The 21,196-nt window shown below is 51.4% G+C and overlaps 1 protein-coding gene and 1 long non-coding RNA gene across 4 annotated transcripts in view; one reads left to right on the top strand and one right to left on the bottom strand.

Annotated features, from left to right (window-relative positions):
* Positions 1-1,948: 1,948 nt before the first annotated feature.
* GPLD1 (glycosylphosphatidylinositol specific phospholipase D1) overlaps positions 1,949-21,196 on the bottom strand; it is a 55,325-nt gene continuing 36,077 nt past the window's right edge. For 2 of the 3 annotated variants that reach the window (XM_081827603.1, XM_006739309.3), the window contains 15 exons: positions 19,803-19,868; positions 17,842-17,962; positions 15,545-15,684; positions 13,917-14,103; positions 11,604-11,714; positions 10,326-10,400; positions 10,081-10,237; positions 9,494-9,635; positions 8,702-8,807; positions 8,524-8,617; positions 5,864-6,040; positions 5,372-5,532; positions 4,114-4,140; positions 3,956-4,006; positions 1,949-2,035 (listed from right to left, as the gene is read on the bottom strand). In XM_081827603.1, coding sequence (XP_081683729.1) covers positions 1,949-2,035; positions 3,956-4,006; positions 4,114-4,140; positions 5,372-5,532; positions 5,864-6,040; positions 8,524-8,617; positions 8,702-8,807; positions 9,494-9,635; positions 10,081-10,237; positions 10,326-10,400; positions 11,604-11,714; positions 13,917-14,103; positions 15,545-15,684; positions 17,842-17,962; positions 19,803-19,868 — 1,702 coding nt within the window. Of the gene's footprint in view, positions 2,036-3,955; positions 4,007-4,113; positions 4,141-5,371; positions 5,533-5,863; positions 6,041-8,523; positions 8,808-9,493; positions 9,636-10,080; positions 10,238-10,325; positions 10,401-11,603; positions 11,715-13,916; positions 14,104-15,544; positions 15,685-17,841; positions 17,963-19,802; positions 19,869-21,196 lie in introns of all 3 variants that reach the window. The other variant, XM_081827602.1, reaches the window with a different exon arrangement.
* LOC145722917 (uncharacterized) lies at positions 2,029-7,202 on the top strand. The gene is made up of 2 exons (XR_014147474.1): positions 2,029-5,270; positions 5,383-7,202. It is a non-coding gene; the product is annotated as an uncharacterized LOC145722917 (long non-coding RNA).

Below are 21,196 nucleotides of genomic sequence, written 5' to 3'. Positions count from 1 at the left end.
TTTACTTTCATTACTTTAGTAATACCATGGAGCTGGTCTAATGGTACGTGGACAGGGCATTCAGAGATCGGAGTTCATTCCCAAATGCACTCCAAATCTCTATAGGTCTGTGATTCAAAGGCATGGAAACCATGTTGATCGTGAAGTCTTGAAGCAAGTTGTTACATACACAGGTAATAGAAAAACAATCACAAATATGTACATCTGTTCCATGACCTTTAAGTTCAGATTTGTGTTAATCGAGATTAAAACCGTACAAGGTATTTCCATTTTTGTTAAGCATTTCGGAATCCATGCTTAGAGCTACAGTTAATACTTAGATTTAAAACGTAACCCACCTCTGGGGATAATGCACTGGACCCTGTAGACCAGTTTGTACATCTTTGCCATCCAGGTTGACCTTTGAGAGTAGGACTTGGCACTTTTGAATATGGGATTAAGATGGTTAAATATCCTGTATAAATCCTATGTGAGAACTTGCTTCTGTCTGGTATGTTTAGACATTGAGAATGATCGTGTGTCAACACAGGCCCTCTCGGTCAGGGAGGTGGTGGTGAGCGAGAACACAGACTTGTAAGGAAGAGGCCCGGTACGCTGCAGTTCATCAGCATGTTCTACTCAGTTAAGTCATTCTGGCCTCTTTCATTGTTCCCCAAATGAAACCAAATGGTGTCTGTGCTTTTTTGCTGTTCCCTAGGGAACAGGCAGCCAGCATACTCTGTAAGAGACTGTCACACGAGTCATCCGAGGTGCTATCTAGGGGCGTGTGCCCATTCTTCCCTCTGTACTCTCCTCACGCTCACAATGTTAACTTGAGTAGCTTTCCTTTTTTTTTTTTTAAAGATTTTATTTATTTATTTGAGAGAGGCAATGAGATAGAGAGAGCATGAGAGGGGATAGCGTCAGAGGGAGAAGCAGACTCCCCGCCGAGCAGGGAGCCCGATGCAGGACTCGATCCCAGGACTCCAGGATCATGACCTGAGCCGAAGGCAGTCGCTTAACCAACTGAGCCACCCAGGCGCCCCGTTGAGTAGCTTTCCCTTGATTTCTAATTTAACTTGACTCCTCAGCTGGATTCCTGTCTTCTTTGAACCATTCTCTACATTGCCTCTAGAGAAGCTAAAAAGGGTTCTTGTCATCGCTTATTTTGCTCCCTGATGGCTACAGAAGCCGTAACAACGCCTTCACGTGTTCAGTGAAGCTAGAAGCCTGGGTCGATGGCTTTCCGTCAGAGATGCCCTTCCGTAGGACCTGCAGATGAATCCCGCTTCCCTCCCGGGCGGTGGCCTCAAGCCAGAGCGCTTGCTGGCGGGCTGGGCACGGCTTGTACCAGCCCAGTGCGATACGGACTCCTCTTAGAGGACACAGGACCCATGTCGAGTCACCGGGTTCAACTGTGCAAACAGCCGCTTCTCAAAAGCAGTTGAGGGCACTGAAAGGTGAGCTTTTAGTGTTGTATTTGTCCTTCACTCTCTGAAACCCTGTGGAGTTGTGAGGTTCTCCCTCACCCCCGTACTTTTCACTGTACTATTTCCCTGCTCACTTTTTCCTTGTATACTGTGCTTTCTATTTCACCTTGATTGGAACGGGTCACCAATTTTAAAAGGACATTTTTAGGAGAAATGGACAGATTTTCGTAAGAGCTAACCAGAGAGTCCTTTCCAGGCATCAGCCCTAGGTATTCACGTGAAGGGGAAAGCAGTTGGCAGGTCTGAGTCCCAGGTTTCAATACTGGGGAAGCAAGGAAGGAAGCGCTGGAAGGGGACACAAGTAAGCAGAGCATCTGTCATCATTCCCTGGGAAGAGGCCTGTCTCCACTCCAGGAGCCCCACCTCTCGCAGGATCTACTCAGGCTCCCCTGGATGGGCCCCTCTGCCACCAGAATGTTCACCCTGGAGATGACTTGGCACAGGGAGGGGATGCAGAGTAGGAAGGGGTGGTGAAGTCTTTAACGGAGGTCGAAGCTATAGACGTGCAGTGCCCCGGAGAGTCGGGCTCCCAAAGAACTCCTTCCAGCAGCAACGACAACTTGGTTCTGTAGGGGACACAGAACAGTATGTTGATCATGCCTGTGAAGCTCCTGCCCTAGTCCACGCATCCTGCTGTGCTCGGGTGACAACAGAGATGGAGACGGGTTAGTGCCACGAGGTTTCAGAGACGCAGACTAAGGCAGCTCGGCTCAGGTGCAGGCCGAGTCCTAATTCCAGCCCGTTGCTGGAGGCTCAGTGAGTGGCCACTCTCATCCTCAGACTGTCCATGTCCACTTGTCAGCAGCGCCAACAATCCCAGGTAGGTGTCGTGCAAGTGAAATAGTATGAATGTTCACCACAGTGAACTGTAATGACAAAGGTGAACTTGCAGTGTTGTACAGAAAGGAATCAACTGTAAATTACTTTCAGATCTCTAAGTAAGGGTTGATAGGTGTGTAATGTCTAACTTTCGGAAAACGAATTTTAAGAGTAAGCCAAGCTTAGGGCCCCTGGGTGGCTCAGTCAGTTAAGGTTAAGCGTCTGCCTTCAGCTCAGGTCATGGTCCCGGGATCAAGCCCCACACATCCGGCTCCCTGCTCAGCAGGAGTCTGCTTCTCCCTCTCCCACTCCCCCTGCTTGTGTTCCCTCTCCGCGCTGTCAAATGAAATCTTTAAAAAAAAAAGAGTAAGCCAAGCTTATGATGTAATCTATCACCAGACCTTTTGAGATTCCCCCCCTAAACTTTATAATCCATCGGGTTTTTCTTCTGGATAACCCTACATTTTACTTACCAGGCTTGCCTACAAATAACATTCAAGCAAGGGCCACTTGAACTGTGGGCCACCAGAGGGCAGTGTCCCCAAATGCCCGTAAACTGGAGCCAGGTCCACCCCACTCTTTAGCCCTTGATCCTATCCTGATGTGCATTTTATTCTACTTCCCATGTGTGTAAATGATGTTTTTCCTCAAAGGTGGGGACTTTGTCTCAGAGCCTGCACAGTTCTGTGCAATATCCTAGAGTAAACGAATGTATTCAGTGGTCTAGCTGGAGATGAAGATAAACCCTTTAACTGCTGTATCCATTAAAATCCACAATGTGCATACCCTTTGATCTAGCAATCTTCCAAGAATATCATTAGCAGGGATATTATATAAAAATATACAGCTGTGCAAGAATGCTCATAATAGTAAGAAAACTGGAAATAATTTCAAGTAAATGTGAGAAAGTGAACCGGATAAAATAGGGTGCATCTGGACAATACTCTGCAGCCCTGAAGAAGGTAGCTCCACGTGTATTTGAGAGGAAGCAGGATACACTGCGGTACGCGAGCAGGAGAGAGTTTGTCTGTCCCTAGAGTCCTACAGAAACCCCAGAGTCTGGAAGAACATTAACAGCAGCTGTCCGACGTGGCAGGGGTTTGCGAGGTTCCCTGAAGGGCCCAGACCAGTATTCATGCGTGAGGCTCCGGGGGACAGCGGTCTCTGAGGCCGCCGGCCAGCTCGTCCGGTAGTACGCAGCCCCGAGGAAGCCACAGACACTGAAATTTAAACTTCATTTCTTTTTTCTCCAATTTAGCTCACGGGCTGTACAGAACTCGAGGCAGCCCACAGGCTGTAAGTTGCCAAGCCCTGCCCTCGGGGATGAAACTGGGAAAGTGATGGGACTGTGTGTGGATGTTTTTTTGTGTTTTTCTTTTTTTTTAAAGATTTTATTTATTTATTTGACAGAGACACAGCGAGAGAAGGAACACAAGCAGGGGGAGCAGGAGAGGGAGAAGCAGGCTTCCTGCAGACCAGGGAGCCCGATGTGGGGCTCGATCCCAGGACCCTGGGATCATGACCTGAGCCGAAGGCAGACGCTTAACGACTGAGCCACCCAGGCACCCCTTTTTTGTGTTTTTCAAACACAATCTAAACGATAAAATGAGATCATCCGCACCCCGGCCTTAGCATATAAACGTGAGGAGTGCAGTCCTCCTGCTCACCTTGTCTTTTGACCGCACGGTGACCACAGAGCTCCCAAACCTTGAGCTTGCCTATAAAACAGGGGCTGTTAATGGTCTTTGGAAGACATGCCATATTTGATCAGTTTAAAAAATAAGGGAAAGGGCACCTTCGTGGTTTTCCCGTAGGAGGTACTCACCTCAGGAGAAATCAGTACGTACTGGGCCTGAGAGGAAAGGATGAGAGAGGGACTGGTTACTGGGGGTGTGGGTTTTAACTACACTCTAAGCCCTATGCTTTGTTGCCCTTTGACACAGGAACTTAGCTCAAGAAAATAGATGCACAGAGGTGTTTATACATGAATATTTGTATCCTTATTTATAACGGTGAAATGAAATAGACTAAGGGACTAATAGCCACTTAAGTAATGTTTACATAAACTGGCTTATCCACAGATAAAACAGTAGGCAGCTGGGAAATGTAGGAGAATGTAAGCAGGCATAGAGAAAGGGTTACAGGTAAGACAAAATCTCGTTAAAAATTGGGTACAATAGGTCACAGTTGTTAATAAAATACATTCACACACTCAGTGTAATGATGGAGTGTGTGTTTGGTGCAGAGCCCAGTCCTTTCATTTCCGAGCTCTGTGACCCAGAGCATCTTCCCCTCGGATCCTTTGTCTCCACCTGGCATAGTGCCAACTTACCAGCTTTGATGTGAGTTAAAGAAGGGGCTGGAGGGAGGGAGAGATCTGTTTAGCATAGTGCCAGGCACAGAGTAAAATGCACAGGAAAAAATACCGGAAGGATACACATCAAAAGGTTATTTCTGCAGAGTGCAATTCTAGGTAGAAGATTTAATTTTTTAAAAAACTTCAATTTTACAATTAAACTAAATAATGGGTTTTTTATGCCCAGGGAACCCTTAAGGAAACCCACCTGAGAAAAGGAATAAAAGCAGTGAAACGGGCGCCTGGTGGCTCAGCAGTTAAGCATCTGCCTTAGGCCCAGGTCACGGTCCCAGGGTCCTGGGATCGAGCCCCACGTTGGGCTCCCTGCTCAGCGGGGACCGTTTCCCCCCTCTGCCCCTGGCCCTGCTTGTGCGCTCTCACTCTTGCTCTGCACTCTCAAATAAAATCTTTAAAAAAAGGCAGTGAAACAGGAAATGAGACTGCAGTGGCCCTGGCCTGTCTTCCTCTGCTGTGGGCTCCCACCCAGGGGGCGGGCTGTGACCAGAAGCAGGTGACACCACGTCCAGAGACCGCAGCCACAGGCACGGAGCTGCAGACCTGCGAGAACGCAGGGCCACCTGCGCCCACGAACACAGGCATGGGATTGTGTCCTGCAAACAGTCCAGGTAAAAACTCTTGAGGGTCTGCAGTGGACGCCATTTTACGAGGCATCACCAGGTAGCCTCCTTTGCCAACATGGCATAGATTTTGTACAGGCACATGTTACCTTCTCTTCAGGACATGGAGCTATCCATGATTTGCATCTGCCCGTCATGTCGCCGAAGGTGATGTGCTTGCCATTATAGACATAAACACGGCCGTCTTCCCCACCCAGCATTCCAGAGGTGACGTCCGTTATCCTCAGGGGCGCCGCCAGGATGATTTCATCTGCAAGCCATAGAAACCAGAAGGAAGGGGCTCCCTCCTGTCATCCTTTCCGTTGTCCTAACCCAACCTCCCCCAAGTCAGATTAGCGCGTCCTTCACGCAGTCCACCCTCCCCACCCAGCAAAGGCTTTGTTTCCTAGTTGATCATCCATGGATGACAACTGATGTGGGTGGCTCTCCTGTTACCGCCTTCAAGAAGTCTAGCTCACTTGGCTCTGGTCTCGCCTGACTCAAAATAGACATAAAGGCCCTTGGACTACTGAGCTGTCCATTATGAGGGCAGAAGCTACATGATCCAAAGGGATTTGATCCTTGGCCCTGTTCTTTCCCACCTAAGCCATCGCCATCCAGGTCACTCAAGTGCAGAACTCCACCAAATCGAGAGAAGCGGCGGTCCCCGCTGAAGGTGCTGAGCAGAGAAGGCTGTGTGTCAGGGGTCAGTTCATACATCCGAGTGGTTCCGCCCTGGTGCAAGGTCATGGTCAGGAATGCCACTTTGGACACCTCATCTGAAATAAACCAGGGCATGGTATCTGCTGCCATCCCAGGAATGAAGAGAAGACAAAGCACCAAATGGAGCCCTAGTCTTGCTTCAGCCTTCCATACCTCAAGTGACACAATGGCTCGGGATCACAGAACAGGCGTCTTCGGTGGGAAGGTGCAGCAGGCTTGGGCACAGAGACCCAGGCGTGGGGCACGCGCAGGGCTACCCCATCAGACAGCTCTGACCCTGCAGTAGTCTCCACACGACCATCTTCCCTTACACCGCAAACTGCCTGCGTCAGTCACGCTCCTGACAAACCCGACAGAGTCTAAATTCCGGCTCTAGCGTTTCCCCCACATGTCAGAGAACAGAGCTGTCGTACAGTCTGTCCCACCAGCCGGACTCCCTCACGGGCCCCAGGGCAGGGGACACCGCTTTGCAGTGTGGCCCATACTTGCTATGAGTCATACTACTTTGTATCACTGACTTTCAGGATTACTGGGAAAGTCGAAACTCGAGTGTCGAACTTGTGAATGCCAAGACTTTTTACTATCAGCATAAAAGGTGTGGAAAATGCCCCCCCAAAATTATAAAGTTCTAGAACGTATATTGCTTTCTGGAGCTTGATACCCAACGTGTGTGTTAAAATGGAGATTGTTGCAAATTATAAAATTTTATAGTTTTACATTTAGGCTATTTCTAAAGATCCTTTCCTGCGGTTTGGAGTAGTTCCTGAGAGCAGATTCTTAGAAATGGTCCAAAGAGCATCCAAGGGAATGAGCATCTTTTGAGGCCCTTGCCCTTCTGCCAAACCTTTCTGGAAGGGGCAGCCTCAGTCCACCTGTCACCAGCACCGTAGGAATGCCCACCTCATCTCGGCCTCGCCATGTTTGAGTAGCATCGTTTTCATACTGAAGATACTCCACAGTTCCTCATCAGCACCCTAAAATCCCCACTAAATATTTAAGTGGTTCGTTGTGTACAGTGACCACATAGCTTCAGCAGGAGCCTGAGCCCAGGGGCAGAGGGACAGGCCTGACGGGGTCATGCTCCCGACCACCGCCCTCAGGGATCACCCTGCAAGTACATCTGACCGTTCAAAGTGCAGCGAGTCTGTTACCAAACTGCACTGAGGGATACTGATCCTGTCTCTCATAAATAAATACATAAGGTTAACTTGTATATAATACAGATATGTAAATTGATCTTTTTATATTGTTGTATTTTGTAACAGGAAAATACCAAGACAGGAAGGACATTAAAACAAAGTCTGGAAAGCTCTAATCACAGCACTCCAGTAGAAAGAAAAGTGAAGCAAATAAAATCACTCATGGCTGTTGCAAGAGTTTGGAAAGAGCTCTGTGAAAGGGGGAAAACCCCAACTACTCCAAAGCTAAGTCAGCATCCGGGGTTACAGTGCTGTGTCCTTAGTCATGCAATGAAGAATCTCGCCATTCTGGGGTGGCTGGCCGGCTCAGTCCACAGAGCACGCACCTCTTGATCTCCCGGTCGTGAGTTCAAGCCCCACGCTGGGCGTGGAGCCCAGTTAAAATGAAAGAAAGAAAAGGAAAAAAAACATCTAGCCATTCTTTTGCCTAATCCACTCTTACTATTCTAATGTGTGCAAAAATCTTCCTGAAAAATAACTTGACAATATGTAAGGAGAACCTTATTAGTAGACCCTCTAGTCCAGGAATTAAACTATTCAGGAGGCAAGAGTTTTCTGTACACTGACATTCGAGAGAGAAGATGGTATTCACAATAGTGAAAAATTGGGAGCGTCCTAAATTTCAGCTTAAGTTTTTTCTTAAATACCTGGATAAGGGGGGATTTCTATATACGTTTTTTCTTTTCACAAATTTCTACAATAAGCATGATTCACTTTGAGCATCTTCAAGGGAGTAGGTTTTGTTTTGTATTTAAGATTTTATTTATTTATTGAGAGAGAGAGAGAGAGACACAAGCAGAGGGAGAGGGAGAAGCAGGCTCCCCTCCGAGCAGGGAGCCCGATGCGGGGCTCAATTCCACGACCCTGGGACCCTGAGCAGAAGGCAGACGCTTAAAGGCTGAGCCACCCAGGCGCCCAAAGGGAGTAAGTTTTTGTTGGCTTTTTAAAACTTTCCCGTAACACAAGTGATGTTTTATTAACATAAGTCCTCAGCAGACCTAGTCCCGGTGAACTGATGTGTAGAATTTTCTGAACCCCCCCCCTCCCCCCCCCGCTCCAAGCTCAGTGAGACTGGAGCTTTAACAACACACTCGGTTACTTTCATGAGGGATTTTCAACAAATCTCTGAGGTGGATATTATAATTTGTGTTTTGCGGATGAGGATACTAATGCTCAGGTAGGTTAAGTAACTTCCCCCAGGTTATGCCACTTGCTATTACCGAGAAAAGGAAATACAGTCTGGTCTGTCTGGCTCCAGATTTCACAACCTTCCCCCCAAGGATGTGGTCAAGAAGTCACCCGACTAAAAACGCAGTCATGTTTCCCGGCGCGTGACCTACCGTGAGTCGGGGCTCCAGCCAGCAACACTTGTTTCCGGGTCCCGTTCACCAGCACGTGGCCGCTGGACAGGGAAGCCCCCAGCTTCCCCATCGTCTGTGAAATGCCGTCAGTCGGCACCATGCAGCTCTGAGAGCTCTCCCCGGTGCCCAGTCTCCGTGGGGGGAGCGGCAGCCTTACCTTGTCTCCAGAAACGGTAAACCAGCTTTGGCGTTGTGGGGGTAAATAGCCATACACCCGTCCGAGGCTCTGTTTCTCGTCGTGAGCGTGGAACAGGTGGCCCGGGCTGGAAGGAAGCACACACAGACGGGGGAGAAGAGCGGGCTGACTAGTCAGGGCCCGGCGAACACAAGCACCCTCTGCCCCGCCCCTGCCATCCTGGGATCCTGGGTTCCTGGCAGGGGAGCGGGGTGGCTTTCTGCTGATGCAAAGCTCACCACTCTGCCTCCCCACTGAGGGCAGGTAGAGGGAGGGCCACGGCCACAGGCTGAATCGTGTTCCTCCAGAATCCATGTTGGAGTCTGAACCCCAGCACCTCAGAATATGTGTATTTGGAGACCGGGCCTCAAAGAGGCCATCATGGTCTCTGAGGTCATCGGGGTGGGGCCTGATCTAGTAGGACTGGGTGTCCTCGTAAGGACAGACACCAGGGACAGGCGCAGACCCAGGAGAGGCCCGGAGAAGGCGACCCCCTGCAAGACGAGGAGAGAGGCCTTGAGATGGCCGCTGCCAACCCCGTGCCCTGGAGAAGACACATTCTCGCGGCTTCTGCTACCCAGGCTGTGGGATGGTCACAGGAGCCCTGGCAGGCTCATCCCCCTCCTAGCTCCTGCTTCAGCTTCTGAGAATCCGCCACCTTGCCGCAGAGCCACAGCTTTTCCTTGTGGGGTCTGAGCCCCCAGGCGGGCCCCCGCGGCAGCCAGCACCTGCCCCTCGTGCCTCGGGGTCCCTGGCCCCCACGGGAGCACCCACCTACTGGTGTTCCTCCAGGTTGGGCTCCCCACCAGCAGCACGGTTGTGTTGTTCATGCGGAGCCCGTGGAGGGCGTAGCCGAGCCAGGAGAAGTCCGCCTCACCTCGCACCGTCCAGTTGGCCGCCTCCACGCCCAGCTTTTCTACAGGAGACAACCAGTGCCCTTTACCTTCCGTGGGAGGCTGTCACTGGACAAGCACATTTCTGGAGCTCACTTCTGTGGGGTGGAGGATGCAATATAAACGGAGACCCCAGCGGGCAGGTTGGAGCATCACTGGGATGCCTTCCGAGTTCCTAGGCTTCCATGGAAAGCCTCTGCCAACAACCTACGGGCTCCCTTTGGATCTGGACCTGAAGTTGGACCCCTTTTTGTATATCAGTGATTCTACCCATATCACCTGGATGATAAAGGTAGATACTCTTGTATCTTATCTGCAAGAGGAAGAGCTATTAGAAAATTTAGATGACCTGATAGCGGAAGGAGGGAGATAGGACAGAAGCCCAGAGGCACGAGGACAGACTAGAGCAGGGAGGTCTCAGGAGGTCTCCGCCCCCCCCACCCCCTCCTCCCCCCTCGCAAGCACTACCTTTGTGGCTCCAGCTGGGGTCGGAATAAAGCGCAGCCACCATGCCCTTCTGTTTCCCTCCCCCCGGCGCGAAAGGGGAGCCCATCACCAGATCGGGCTCGCCGTCCTCGTTCATGTCTGCGGCCACCAGTGTCCAGCCCAAGTTACAGTAGGTGTCCTGTAGGGGAACCAGGAGAGCACGTCACGCTCAAAGGCGGACAGCAGGAGGTGGCGAAGTCTGGCCCTGGCCCAGGGGGTCCCCGTACCTGGCAGGAGATGGTGACGTTGGGGCCAGAAGAAACTCCTCCTTGCCTGGAGCCGAAGTAGACGTACACCGCACCCTAGGCGAAAGCAAGCCGCGGGGCGGTCACTCAGATCACCAGAGAGGGGGTGAAGAGGACCTAGATCACCTGAGTCCCCACGGTCGGGAGCTCAGCAACAAACAGGACAAGTGGTTTTTACGTCTCTCACTTGCATCAGCGTGTTGGAGCCCCCAACGCTGAGACAGCCACTCCTGTCCTTTCACACCACACACACTTGTTCAGTGCACCGGCTGGACAACCCGCTCACCTCCCCACGTTGAGGCCAGCTCTGTTTCTGGCTCGCCCACGGGGCCTTCCCTGACCCGGCCGTGATTCCTCGGAACAGGACACGGCGTGTGGCCAGCGTCCACAGCCCTGAGACGCATGTGCATCATCATTCCCTGTCCTGAACCAGCTCCATCTTGTAACTTGCTGGTCTCCACCCTCACTCATTCAAGAAGCATTTATGTTCCACCACGAGCCAGGTGCAGGGAAGACCGTGTAAGTCAGACCACACTCTGTCCTCCCAAAAAGCTGGTCAACGGACCGTGACACCACGGTGTGGAAGGGACTAGAGGGAAAGGCTTGTGGTGTGGGGACAGTGACATGGGGCTACGTCACGGGCTGATGTCAGCTCCCAGGTGGGTGCCCTGTCGCTCCTGAAGGACGAAGGGGAGAAAGGGTCTTCTCCATGTGTCCTCAGGCGAGGGGGCCCGTGGGTCCAGAGGACAAACGGCTCACAGTATGGAAGCGGAGAGTGAGGAGACGGGGACAAAAGCGAGCTCGTGGCAGGTCGAGGTGATGAGGGGCCTCTGACCTTCTGGGTCACACAGGGTGCAGGAGCTGGTGCCCTGCCATGTACGGGGCACACGCAGACGAGAGCCTGCGCTGTGGGACCCGGGACCTTGGCCAGGGCACAGGGATGCAGGGAGGTCTCCACTCGGCGGTGAGGACGGGGGCTCTCGAGTGGCTGGAACCCCCGTCCCCTCACCACCATTCAGTATCTTGGTGGGAGGGAGGGGGCGCAAAATCGGGAAACCCAGGAAGGCAGAACTAGGTGCCGCCCGGTAACCCAAGGTCGTGTCAAGAACCCAAACTGAGGGGCCCGAGATCATCTCCCCACAAATGCGGGCCTGGTACATTTGGCTGGCTGCTTCCCACGGACCTTCCCCCCAGACGTTCCACCCACCCCTGCCTCCCCCTCCCCGACCGCCCCCCCCCCCCCAGCTGCAGCAGCCCTACCGTGTAGGCCAGCTTCTCAGAGCCCACCGACGGCGCTCCCACAGCCAGGTCAGGCACGCCATCCTTGTTGAAGTCCAACACGGCCAAGGCCGAGCCAAACCGACCTGAGGGCTGAAGCGGCATCAGTGACCCACCCGGGCTAAGCCACAGCCTCCAGAAAAGCCCGCGACTCCCTGGGAGTACAGGGACCCGGGCACCCAACCTGGACGCCGAGGGCCCAGGGACAAATCTGCGGCCACCGGAGCACGTCCACGCCCCGCCTGCTGGGTGTCTGCTTGGAGGAGACGAGGAGGGGCCAGAAAGAAAAGGGTCCGTTCTCACAAGTTCTGGGTTTTTCGAAAATGGTCCCACATGAAGGGCCAGGCTCCCTTGGAAAGTACCCAAAATAAGAACCCCATACACCAGCAACACTGGCTGCCATGTGACGAGCACTCGGAACGTTCGTCCCACGGGAGGGCACAGCGTGGACAGCACCTTACATGCACGGGGCGGGTACGTTCACTACCCCCCGTTCACGGCTTACGGATGGGAACCCCAGTCCATTCGGGGACCCTGCTCTTCCGCGCTGGATTCTCTCTTCCTGCTCTCCAGAACCAGCCTAGTCCACAAAGCCACTCCCCCGGCTCTCCTGCTCTTTCACAGCACAGGCGACAGTGAGCAGTCTTGCCAAGCGGAGGCTTGCCCCACACACATTCCCACGGCCCAGAACCCACATCAATCATGTATTGGCCAATCGGGCTGCACCTGGCGTGCAGTGGCCTCTGGAGAGGAACCCCCCTGCGAGGCGGGAACTTGAAGAACGAGAAAGGGTTGCTCTGAGCACCAAGCACGGAGGGGCAGCCAGGGAGTAAGGGCGCCAGGCGGCGGCAGCCAGCCTCGTTTGGTCGCCAGCTGCACGTCAAGCTCTCCCACGCGTCAACCCGGTGCTCCTCGACAAGCAGACTCTTCCAGCAGAGCCACGCCCAAGGCCGCTCATCCTCCTCCTCATTCTCCAGACAGGGACACAGACAGGCTAACTGCAGGCCTAGGCTACACCCACGCCTTCAGCGGCCGTAACACGGCACTGCCTCCTTCCTTGTCCCACAGGTCTGAGAGCGTGCATCCCCCTCCACAGGCAGAGCCCGGCCGGCAGGAGCCCCAACGCTCTGACACGGCACGGCTTTGTGAGGAAGCAAGGAGCAGAGACGCCTGGGTGGCTCAGTCGTTAGCGGCTGCCTTCAGCTCAGGTCATGATCCCGGGGTCCTGGGATTGAGCCCCGCATCGGGCTCCCTGCTTCTCCCTGTCTGCTGCTCCCCCTGCTTGTGTGCATGCTATCTGGCAAATATCTTAAAAAAAAAAAAAAAACAACAGGAATGGGTAAACTTATTTTGGAACGTTCTCATGTGGTAGCAGAAGGTTCCAGAAAATGCTGTCCATCTGGGACTGTGAAACCTCACACACTGGCCAGCCAACGGAGGATCACCTCTCCAATGCAGGTCTCCTTCTGTCCGGTCGTTAACCCCATACCCTTCATGTGTAAAGTATGTCCAGGCATGTCATCTTGTTTTGTCCTCACAGCATTAATTCCACAGCAAAAGCAGTTTCCCCAGGACAAAACCACAGTCTGATGTCAAGTCCAGCGTCCCTTGCCCTGCTGCTTCCTGCTGGGAGCGCGCAGTCCCACCAAAGCCCCCGAGCTCACCTGTGACCAGTCACAAGGCTGCCTGTCCCCCCTTCCTGCTCCTGTTAAGGACTAATGCCAGTCGAGTTCTCTGCTGTCCCGAGACCGAGCGACACTGACTCCATGTGGAGCCTTTCTCCTACAGTCACCGTGGGGCTTTTCTGGGGATGCATCACCACTTAAAATCAAGGAATGAAATCTGAGCAAAGTCTGGAATTTAGGAAAGAGTCACGTACCAGAGTTGGTTTCTTATGTTTGATACGTTGACACCATAGTTACGTAAGACGCTACCTTAGGGGAAACCGGGTACAGGGTGTTTGGGACCTCTGCACTGTCTTTACAGCTTTTCTGTGAATCTAACATTCTTACAAAATAAAAATTCATATATAAAAAGAGGGAGACTTAAAAAATTCGGGGGGGGGTGCTTGTAATCTCAAGAAATCACATCCTGACTGGCGACTCAGAGCAGCTCTGAATAAACAGCAGCTGTGTTTCGGGCGGGTACTGGGCCAACAGGCTTTTAAAAATGGTAAGTGTTCCATAGACAGAGGCCACCAGCCATTTCCTGGCTATTTGCTCTGGGGAACCTGCCACGAGAGACGGGCAGTGGCTTATGGACACGAGAAGGGAAAGTCGGAGCCGGACGCCCCACCTGGAAACCCTCCAGGGTCACGTGGGCCTCCTTGTCGAGATCCAGGTCGAGGGGGGGCAGGCCCAGCTCGCTGCCATACACGAGGTACACGCGCCCAACCTGGCTGTGGCCGGGGTGGCTGTAGCCTGGGGCGCCTACCACCAGGTCCCCGAGCCCGTCCTGGTTGAGGTCAGCCGAGGTCATTGCCCTGTGGGGAAGAAGAGAGAACACCCCGTCCAGTGTCTATGGAGAGCCACGGGTGAGACGGTCGCCTGCTTCTCTCTACAGAACTCCCTCTTGCTGCTTTTTTCACCCTGCGTGACTGTGGAGAATATCCACTTCTGAGGTTATATGGTTTGTGAGATCTGGTCTTGCTCTCCAAGAAACACAACAATAACACTGGACACATTAAGGCCTCTGGGCATTTCTGAACCTTATGACCCGAGCAGGTGAAAAGCATCTTCACAAAGCATCACATTCCGTGTGCAAACCCAGAGCCGCGAAGCGTGATCCTGGGCTCGCCAGGAACACAGGAAATCTGCATCCGGCTGACGGCACCGGGAGCTTTCCGACAGACCAGGTAACAAACGGAAAGGATGGAGCCTGAGACCAACGTGTGTTAAGTACACCGTGTTGTTTCTACCATAGCTGCAGAGGGTACCTTGTACCGTGAAGAAATCACATGTGCAACGTATTTAGTGGATGTTTCCAAACAAGGGTCTATGACCCACCGGTTATAGATCAAAGGTCCAAATGTCTTTGTTGGGGCAGCTAGAAAGACCAGAAATCACGTTATTTATTGTAGTTCTCATGGCCATGTAAGGACTCCATGGCAGCACAGAAGGAAAAAGAGAAAAAAAGTTGTCTCTAAAGGGGCTGCCGCCCGGTGAGACAAACCAAACACACTGACCATGGACACACTGCTGTCCCCTGGCTCCCTGGGCTGGAAGCTAGGGAGGGACCTCTGCACCACCCCCCATCCCCCCGTGGCAGCAAGCCCAGCAGGGGACCACCTTTGGCTGCATCAGGAAGGCAGCCAGGAAGAGCCATCATGCACAGGGGACCAGCCAATAAACAGCATTCACCTCCTGTCGCCCGAGCTGGGGCTGAAAGCATCAGGGGCCCCCAAAAAGAAGGGCTGTCAGCAAATCGTTCCAAGGGAAAGTGTCATCTGGATCTGAGAAGTGTGGTTGAAAAAAGAGGTTTCCCCCAAACCGCCATATACTTGGGCTTGGTTTGGGTTGATCATGAAACTCAAGAGGAACCCCCAACGTTCTGAGTATACAATTATTGTGGTGTGCTCGGCTTCTGTCCTATGAAGCGATGATATCCCCATCACTGTAATAGCTGTTTATCCACTCCTAACGTCGTGAGATTCCCAGAAGGACATCGAAGCTTGGCCATTGTTCTACAACACTTCATCATGGTAATTATTCAGTAAAGTGAAAGCTCCCTGTGTTTAAACACATTCTGACCCATTTTAAGGAGACAGTTTCATCTTTACAGTAACCTGACCACTATATTAATGTTTTTGTTGATGATGAACTAATTGGAATATAAGGTGCTAACAGGTGCCACCAAAACCATCTGTTGGAATGACTGAACTTCATACTGGGGACAGCTTTCGGGAGTAGGAGAAACACACCTACCAGCCGAGTCTCGTGTAGGGAACAGACAGGGAGTAAGATGCCAGGGGGCTGGAGACATGTTTCCATGACTGCTGGGAGCTGCCTGTGAACATTGTCCGTATGTTCCTTTCCAAAGTCTGGTACAGAAAAGTAAGGGAGTCCTGGAAACACAAAATCATTACAGATAAGGACATGTGGCATAATCAATGAAAACTATTATTTCTCATCAAAAGTATTAGACTTTCTAAAGGAAACCCATTTTGACAGTGCTAAAAAAATAAAGCATCAATTCCTATCAGTAAGATCCCTTGGGATGAGCAATTAGGGAGGGAAATCACGACCCCTGTATGCAGGGAGGGAGGGCAGGTGCGGCCCTAGCGTTCAGGTCCGGATGGCAACAAAGAGTTAGCTGGGCCTTCACCTGAACCAAAGTCAGGAGAGTCCCTACGAACCCATAGAACATAACAAAATCAATTTAATGGATTAAAACGGCTTAAACGTTCAATCTAGAACTAGGACTGTGTGTGTGTGTGTGTGTGTTTTTTTCCCCCACTCGGACTGCACCACCACCAGGCTGCTGAAAATACCCTCCAAACCACAGCCAAATGGAGGAGCTGCTGTGTTTGCTTAGGCACCAGAGGTCATCTGCCAAGCGCCGGAAGCAAGCCAAGCACGGGGACATCAAGCCGCTCAGCATGGGATCTGAGGTGTTCTGAACGTGGTTGTGCACAGACTTGAGTGGCCCCGAATAATCCCGCCCCATGCAGGACCCATCCACAGCCAGGGGATACAACTCTGAATCCACCCAAGGGCGAAGGAGACCCCACCAGGGCTCTGAGGCCTGGCCTGGACGGGAGCACAGTGGGCAGAGCCGGCCGGGGCGGGGGGGTGCCCTGCAGGACGGGGCTGTGCCTCCTGGTTCCGCACGCTAGCGTTCCCCCGTTGGCTTCCCCCAGACGCTCACCCTCATGCCCCCTGCGCCTTGCCTGCTCTTCCAGGAAGCACTTACTCAGCTTCTGTGTGCCAGGCACCAGGACGGGCCTTGGCAACAGAAAGTCCCTCTCCCACGGGACCACCCTTCCACAGAGGAGACCAATCTGAGTAACTACAGGACAACACGGTAAGTGCTGTGGTGGGGGGCCTAGGTCATGGTGGGCTACAGAATTCACGGAGCCCAGTGCAAAATGAAAATGCAGAGCCCCTGGTTCAAAAAAGTTTTAAGAATTCTAAAGATTTTATTTATTTGAGAGAGTGAGTGTGAGCGGGGTGGGGAAGGGAGGGAGGGAGAAAGGGTCTGAAGCAGACTGCGCTGAGCGTGGTGCTCCATGTGGGGCTTGATCCCACGACTGTGAGACCACGACCTGAGCCCAAACCAAGAGTCAAGACGCCCAACTGACTGAGCCACTCAGGTGACCCTAAGTTATTAGGAGTTTTAAGACAGCAAGAGCACTAACCCAAGTGTAGGGCCCTTCTCAGGGTGACTGCAGGCCCCCCCATGTGATAGCACACCCGAGAAGCAGGCCTGCCCGGGCCGGGCCCAACTCCCAGGGGCACCAGCTAGATGGTGTCCTCTGAACCCTCCAGACGTTAAGAGCCCTTCACAATCCAATGCCTGCTTCCCTTCCCAAACCCCTCCTAGTGCCTTGTATCCCTGTCTTGTTTTCCAAGCAAACGAGTCTACTCGTATTTCCAAATATCCCCAAACTTTCCCAAGAGATACATGCTCACTGATGAAATGCTATCTACTATTCAAGGCCTAATGCAAATGCCGCCTCTGCCGTGAAGCTGTCTCTGATTGAGAGCGAAGATGCAAGCTTATCTTATAGGCAAAGTATTCCCCACCTACATGTTATTTGCATTCTATTTGCATATGATTATTTGTGTATTTATCACCCCAATTAGACAAATTTTCTAAAGGTCAGAGTCCATTTCCCTTTCATCTTAAACCCCCAGTTGAACATCTGACACTTAAAAGGTGATCTCACGGACGGATTTCATATGCATCATCCCCCTGCATGGGGCTCTGCACGGTGAGCCTGCCATTTTGCTGACACGGTTTGCCTAAGGGCAAAGCAGGCCTGGCCCAGGTGCCCAGGGCCACCTCGGGCTCCACTGGACTGGCCCAAGGCCACAGAGGTCCACACCCACATCTCAGAACATCTCTGGAAAAAAACAGATTTGGAGGCCAAGGATATTTGTGGCCTGGCTCATGCGCAGGTGACTCTCAGTGAATGACTGAAGGGCCAGTGAGTCTATAAGCACAAGATCATGGGGGCAGCATGTCCCTCCTTCCCCCACCGGAAGCAGAAAACTCTTACCGAGGTCCAGGAATCCACGCTGAAGAGCACACCTCTTTTAGTATAGTTTATATTTTTCGTAACATCTTTGGTTAGGGATGCAGTCAGATTCCTATGGAAATCATTTTTCTGCACTCTGGAGCTGTTGAAAAGGGACAACAAAATGGGTCAGACTGAGGGAGCAACAGGCCCCTGAATGAAGGAACTGAAGAATACATCAAGTCGATCGCTGGTGAGAGAACGTAAGATTCGAGTATCTGGAAGTTGAAGAAACACCTTTCATGTGACATCCCACGGAATTTTAATGAACATGTTTCCAAGGTGTAAAAGCCTGTCCTTATCAAAAATGCTTCCCAGAGCCTCAAAGTCCTATAGCATGGAAGTTGTGAATTTCTTCTAGATTACTAAAAAAAAAAAAAAGAGTTTCAGTATTCCACACAAATAGTCAAGAAATAATGTAGCTATTTGGGAAGCCGGCATGCAGGCGTACGGATATATCTTTGAAGACCTGCTAGAATGAATCCAACAATAAAAGCACGTTTTCAAATTCATGCATTCTAACGAGACTACAAATCAGGTGCCTAGAGGAGACGGACAGGCTTCCCAAGTGACTGAAGTGAAGCCCACACAATGGGAGTGAGCAAAGGGGCGCGTGTGAAACAGCCCAGCGTGGGGACCCTGACAGTCTAGAGACTGCAAGCCCGACCTAAAGGCACTCAAGTCAGTCACCAAAAAGGAAGGGAGGAGGGAGGGAGGGAGCAAAGAAAAGAAAGGAAGGAAAGGAAAGAAAGAAAAGACTGGCCTAATTTAATAAATCCAACCATGAGGGCTTAACTGAACCTGCCTGTCTTCTGTTCTTCTGAAGCTCTCTGCTCTCTGACCTTAGGACCCTTCACTGCTATGTCCTGTTTGAGCGTCTAACCCTCGCTCACTCTGAAGTGTCTCGGTTGAAACACTTCTTCACCGAGAGCTCCCCTGGGATGGGGTTGGGATGCTCTGTGATACATCCTCTTCCCTCCTACACTTGAGAGCATGTATGAGTTCTGGCCAGCGCCCATGCACCTGCCAGGACGCACGCCCTAATACAGCAGGAACGCCTTCTGCCCTGCTCACGAGGCCTCAGTGCCTAAACCAGCTCCTGGCAGCAGACAGGAGGAAATATTGCCTTATTGATATTTGTAGTATTAATACAGTTTTAAGCACATGCAGTTGGCACACGACCCCAGCAGGAGTACCACCCTCTGGCCCCCTTCCTCAGAAACTACCTAGAAGTCTCCTCACCCTGTCTCATCAATGACGACTTTCTCAGGGTGAAATATGGATAAAGGTTATGCATAATAACAGTAATATTACTATTTACCTGCCATTTTTATTGTTTAGCGAGCAACTTCCTGATGTGTTGTTTACCTCCATTCCTGCATGCTATCCAGGCCATGATTTTGGGAATATGCACTTTTTTTTTCTTTTTTAAGGATTTTATTTATTCCCTGAGCAGGGAGCCTGATGTGGGGCTCGACCCCAGGACCCTAAGATCATGACCTGAGCCGAGGGCAGACGCTTCACTGACTGAGCCACCCAGGGGCCCCTGCACATGTTTTTTCTATTTTGCCAAAGGAGGAAGCTGTACCTCAAAAAAAAATTAGCGACTTGTTCAAAATCACATGGCTGTAAACGGCAGACCTGGAATTTGAACCTCTGTGTGTCTACAAATCCTGTGCCTTCAATGTCTGTTGAGCATCCTTCCGGGGAAGATGTTCTTTTTATTTTTTTTTAAGGTTTTATTTATGAGAGAGAGGAGGGAGGAGCAGAGGGAGAGGGAGCAGCAAGACTCTGCACTGAGCGCAGAGCCCAACACAGGGCTCGATCGCAGGACCCTGAGATCACGACCTGAGCCGAAACCAAGAGTCAGTCGCTTAACCAACTGAGCAACCCAGGCGCCCCAAGATGTTCTGTTTCTAGGAACAGTTTTGGAATCCACTTACCCCTGGGTGCTGGCTCGTTGACCGCCGCATGCAATGAACAGAGGGTTCTCAGGCAGGTTGCAGTCACTGGAAAGAGATGAATCAGGCATTTTTCTACCTCCTTCGCAAGCGTGAGTTTTACTGAGAATCGGTGGTGCACTTCAAGCCGCCTCCAGCAGCCTAATGCGGGGGGCTCATTGCCGAGCCAGACGTGATGGGCGAAGAACCTTGGTCCTACCTGATGAGGGTGGACGAGCTGACTGCTGGTAGCAGGACGGTAACATAGGCAGCCCCACGCTCCGGTCAGCCCCGACTCACAGCCATCCTCCCATCCTCTTCCTCACCCACCCCCACCCCCCGACTCCACTTGCTGAGCGGTCCCCACACTAACATGAACCATCTGGGAGTTCAAGATGGAAAGAAACAGTTTCCCAACTGTGCCCCTCTCTGCCCGATCATGCCCATTTTTTTTTAAGATTTTTATTTATTTATTAGAGAGAGAGCACAAGCGGGGAGGAGGGGCAGAGGGAGAGGGAGAAGCAGACTCCCTCCTGAGCAAGGAGCCCGATGTGGGACTTGATCCCGGGACTCCAGGATCATGACCTGAGCCGAGGGCAGACACTTCACCGACTGAGCCACCCAGGTGCCCCTATGAATAATCTTTGAATTAAGTAGCGCTCTGGCTGGGAATGTACCATTCTTTCACTGTTTCTTTAGGAAGATACGGTACTAGAGTTTTATCAGTTAGCTAAGAAATGCTTATAATATGAAAACAAGTACATTGTTTCTTTCACTCATGAATTTGTCTTCTCTTTGGAGCCCCAAAGTTCTCATAAAGTTCCACAAATTCTGATGAATCTTCCTTTGTGTGTGTGTGTTGTGTGTAAAGATGCAGTCAATTCATGGAATTTGCCTTGACAAATTAGAAGAGAGATCAAGAGACAATCTGTTTCTTCACAAACAGCTCTCCTAATTAAAGAATAAAGTCTAGCTGTCTGTAGCTATTTGGACAACCTAACCAAAACAAACACCAAAGCTGCTCTCCACTTGAGGATCATGACACATGGACTTTATAAAAACAAATAAATGCAGGTCATTCACACTCATATGACCAATATAAATTTAACTTCCTTCCAATAATAATTATAATACTAGTAGCCAACATGTATTAAGTGCTCCCTAATGCTAAACCATTTGCATGAGTGACCTCACGTCATCCTCCCAAAAACCCATGGCAAAAATAGAATTATTACTGTCCCCATTTCACAGATGAGAAAGATTAGGGAGGTTTAGCTACTTGCTTGGGGTAACTCAGCAGTGAGAGGCAGGTCTTGCCAATTTCAAAGCCCATCCGCTATCTTTGTGTGCACCTAAAAACCCACAGCCACAGAAGGAGAGCCTGGGGATTTCCCAGG

Source organism: Leptonychotes weddellii, chromosome 8 (assembly GCF_054177405.1).
Source record: "Leptonychotes weddellii isolate Sample4059 chromosome 8, ASM5417740v2, whole genome shotgun sequence".
NCBI lineage: Eukaryota > Metazoa > Chordata > Mammalia > Carnivora > Phocidae > Leptonychotes > Leptonychotes weddellii.
This window is presented reverse-complemented; position numbering and strand designations above follow the sequence as displayed.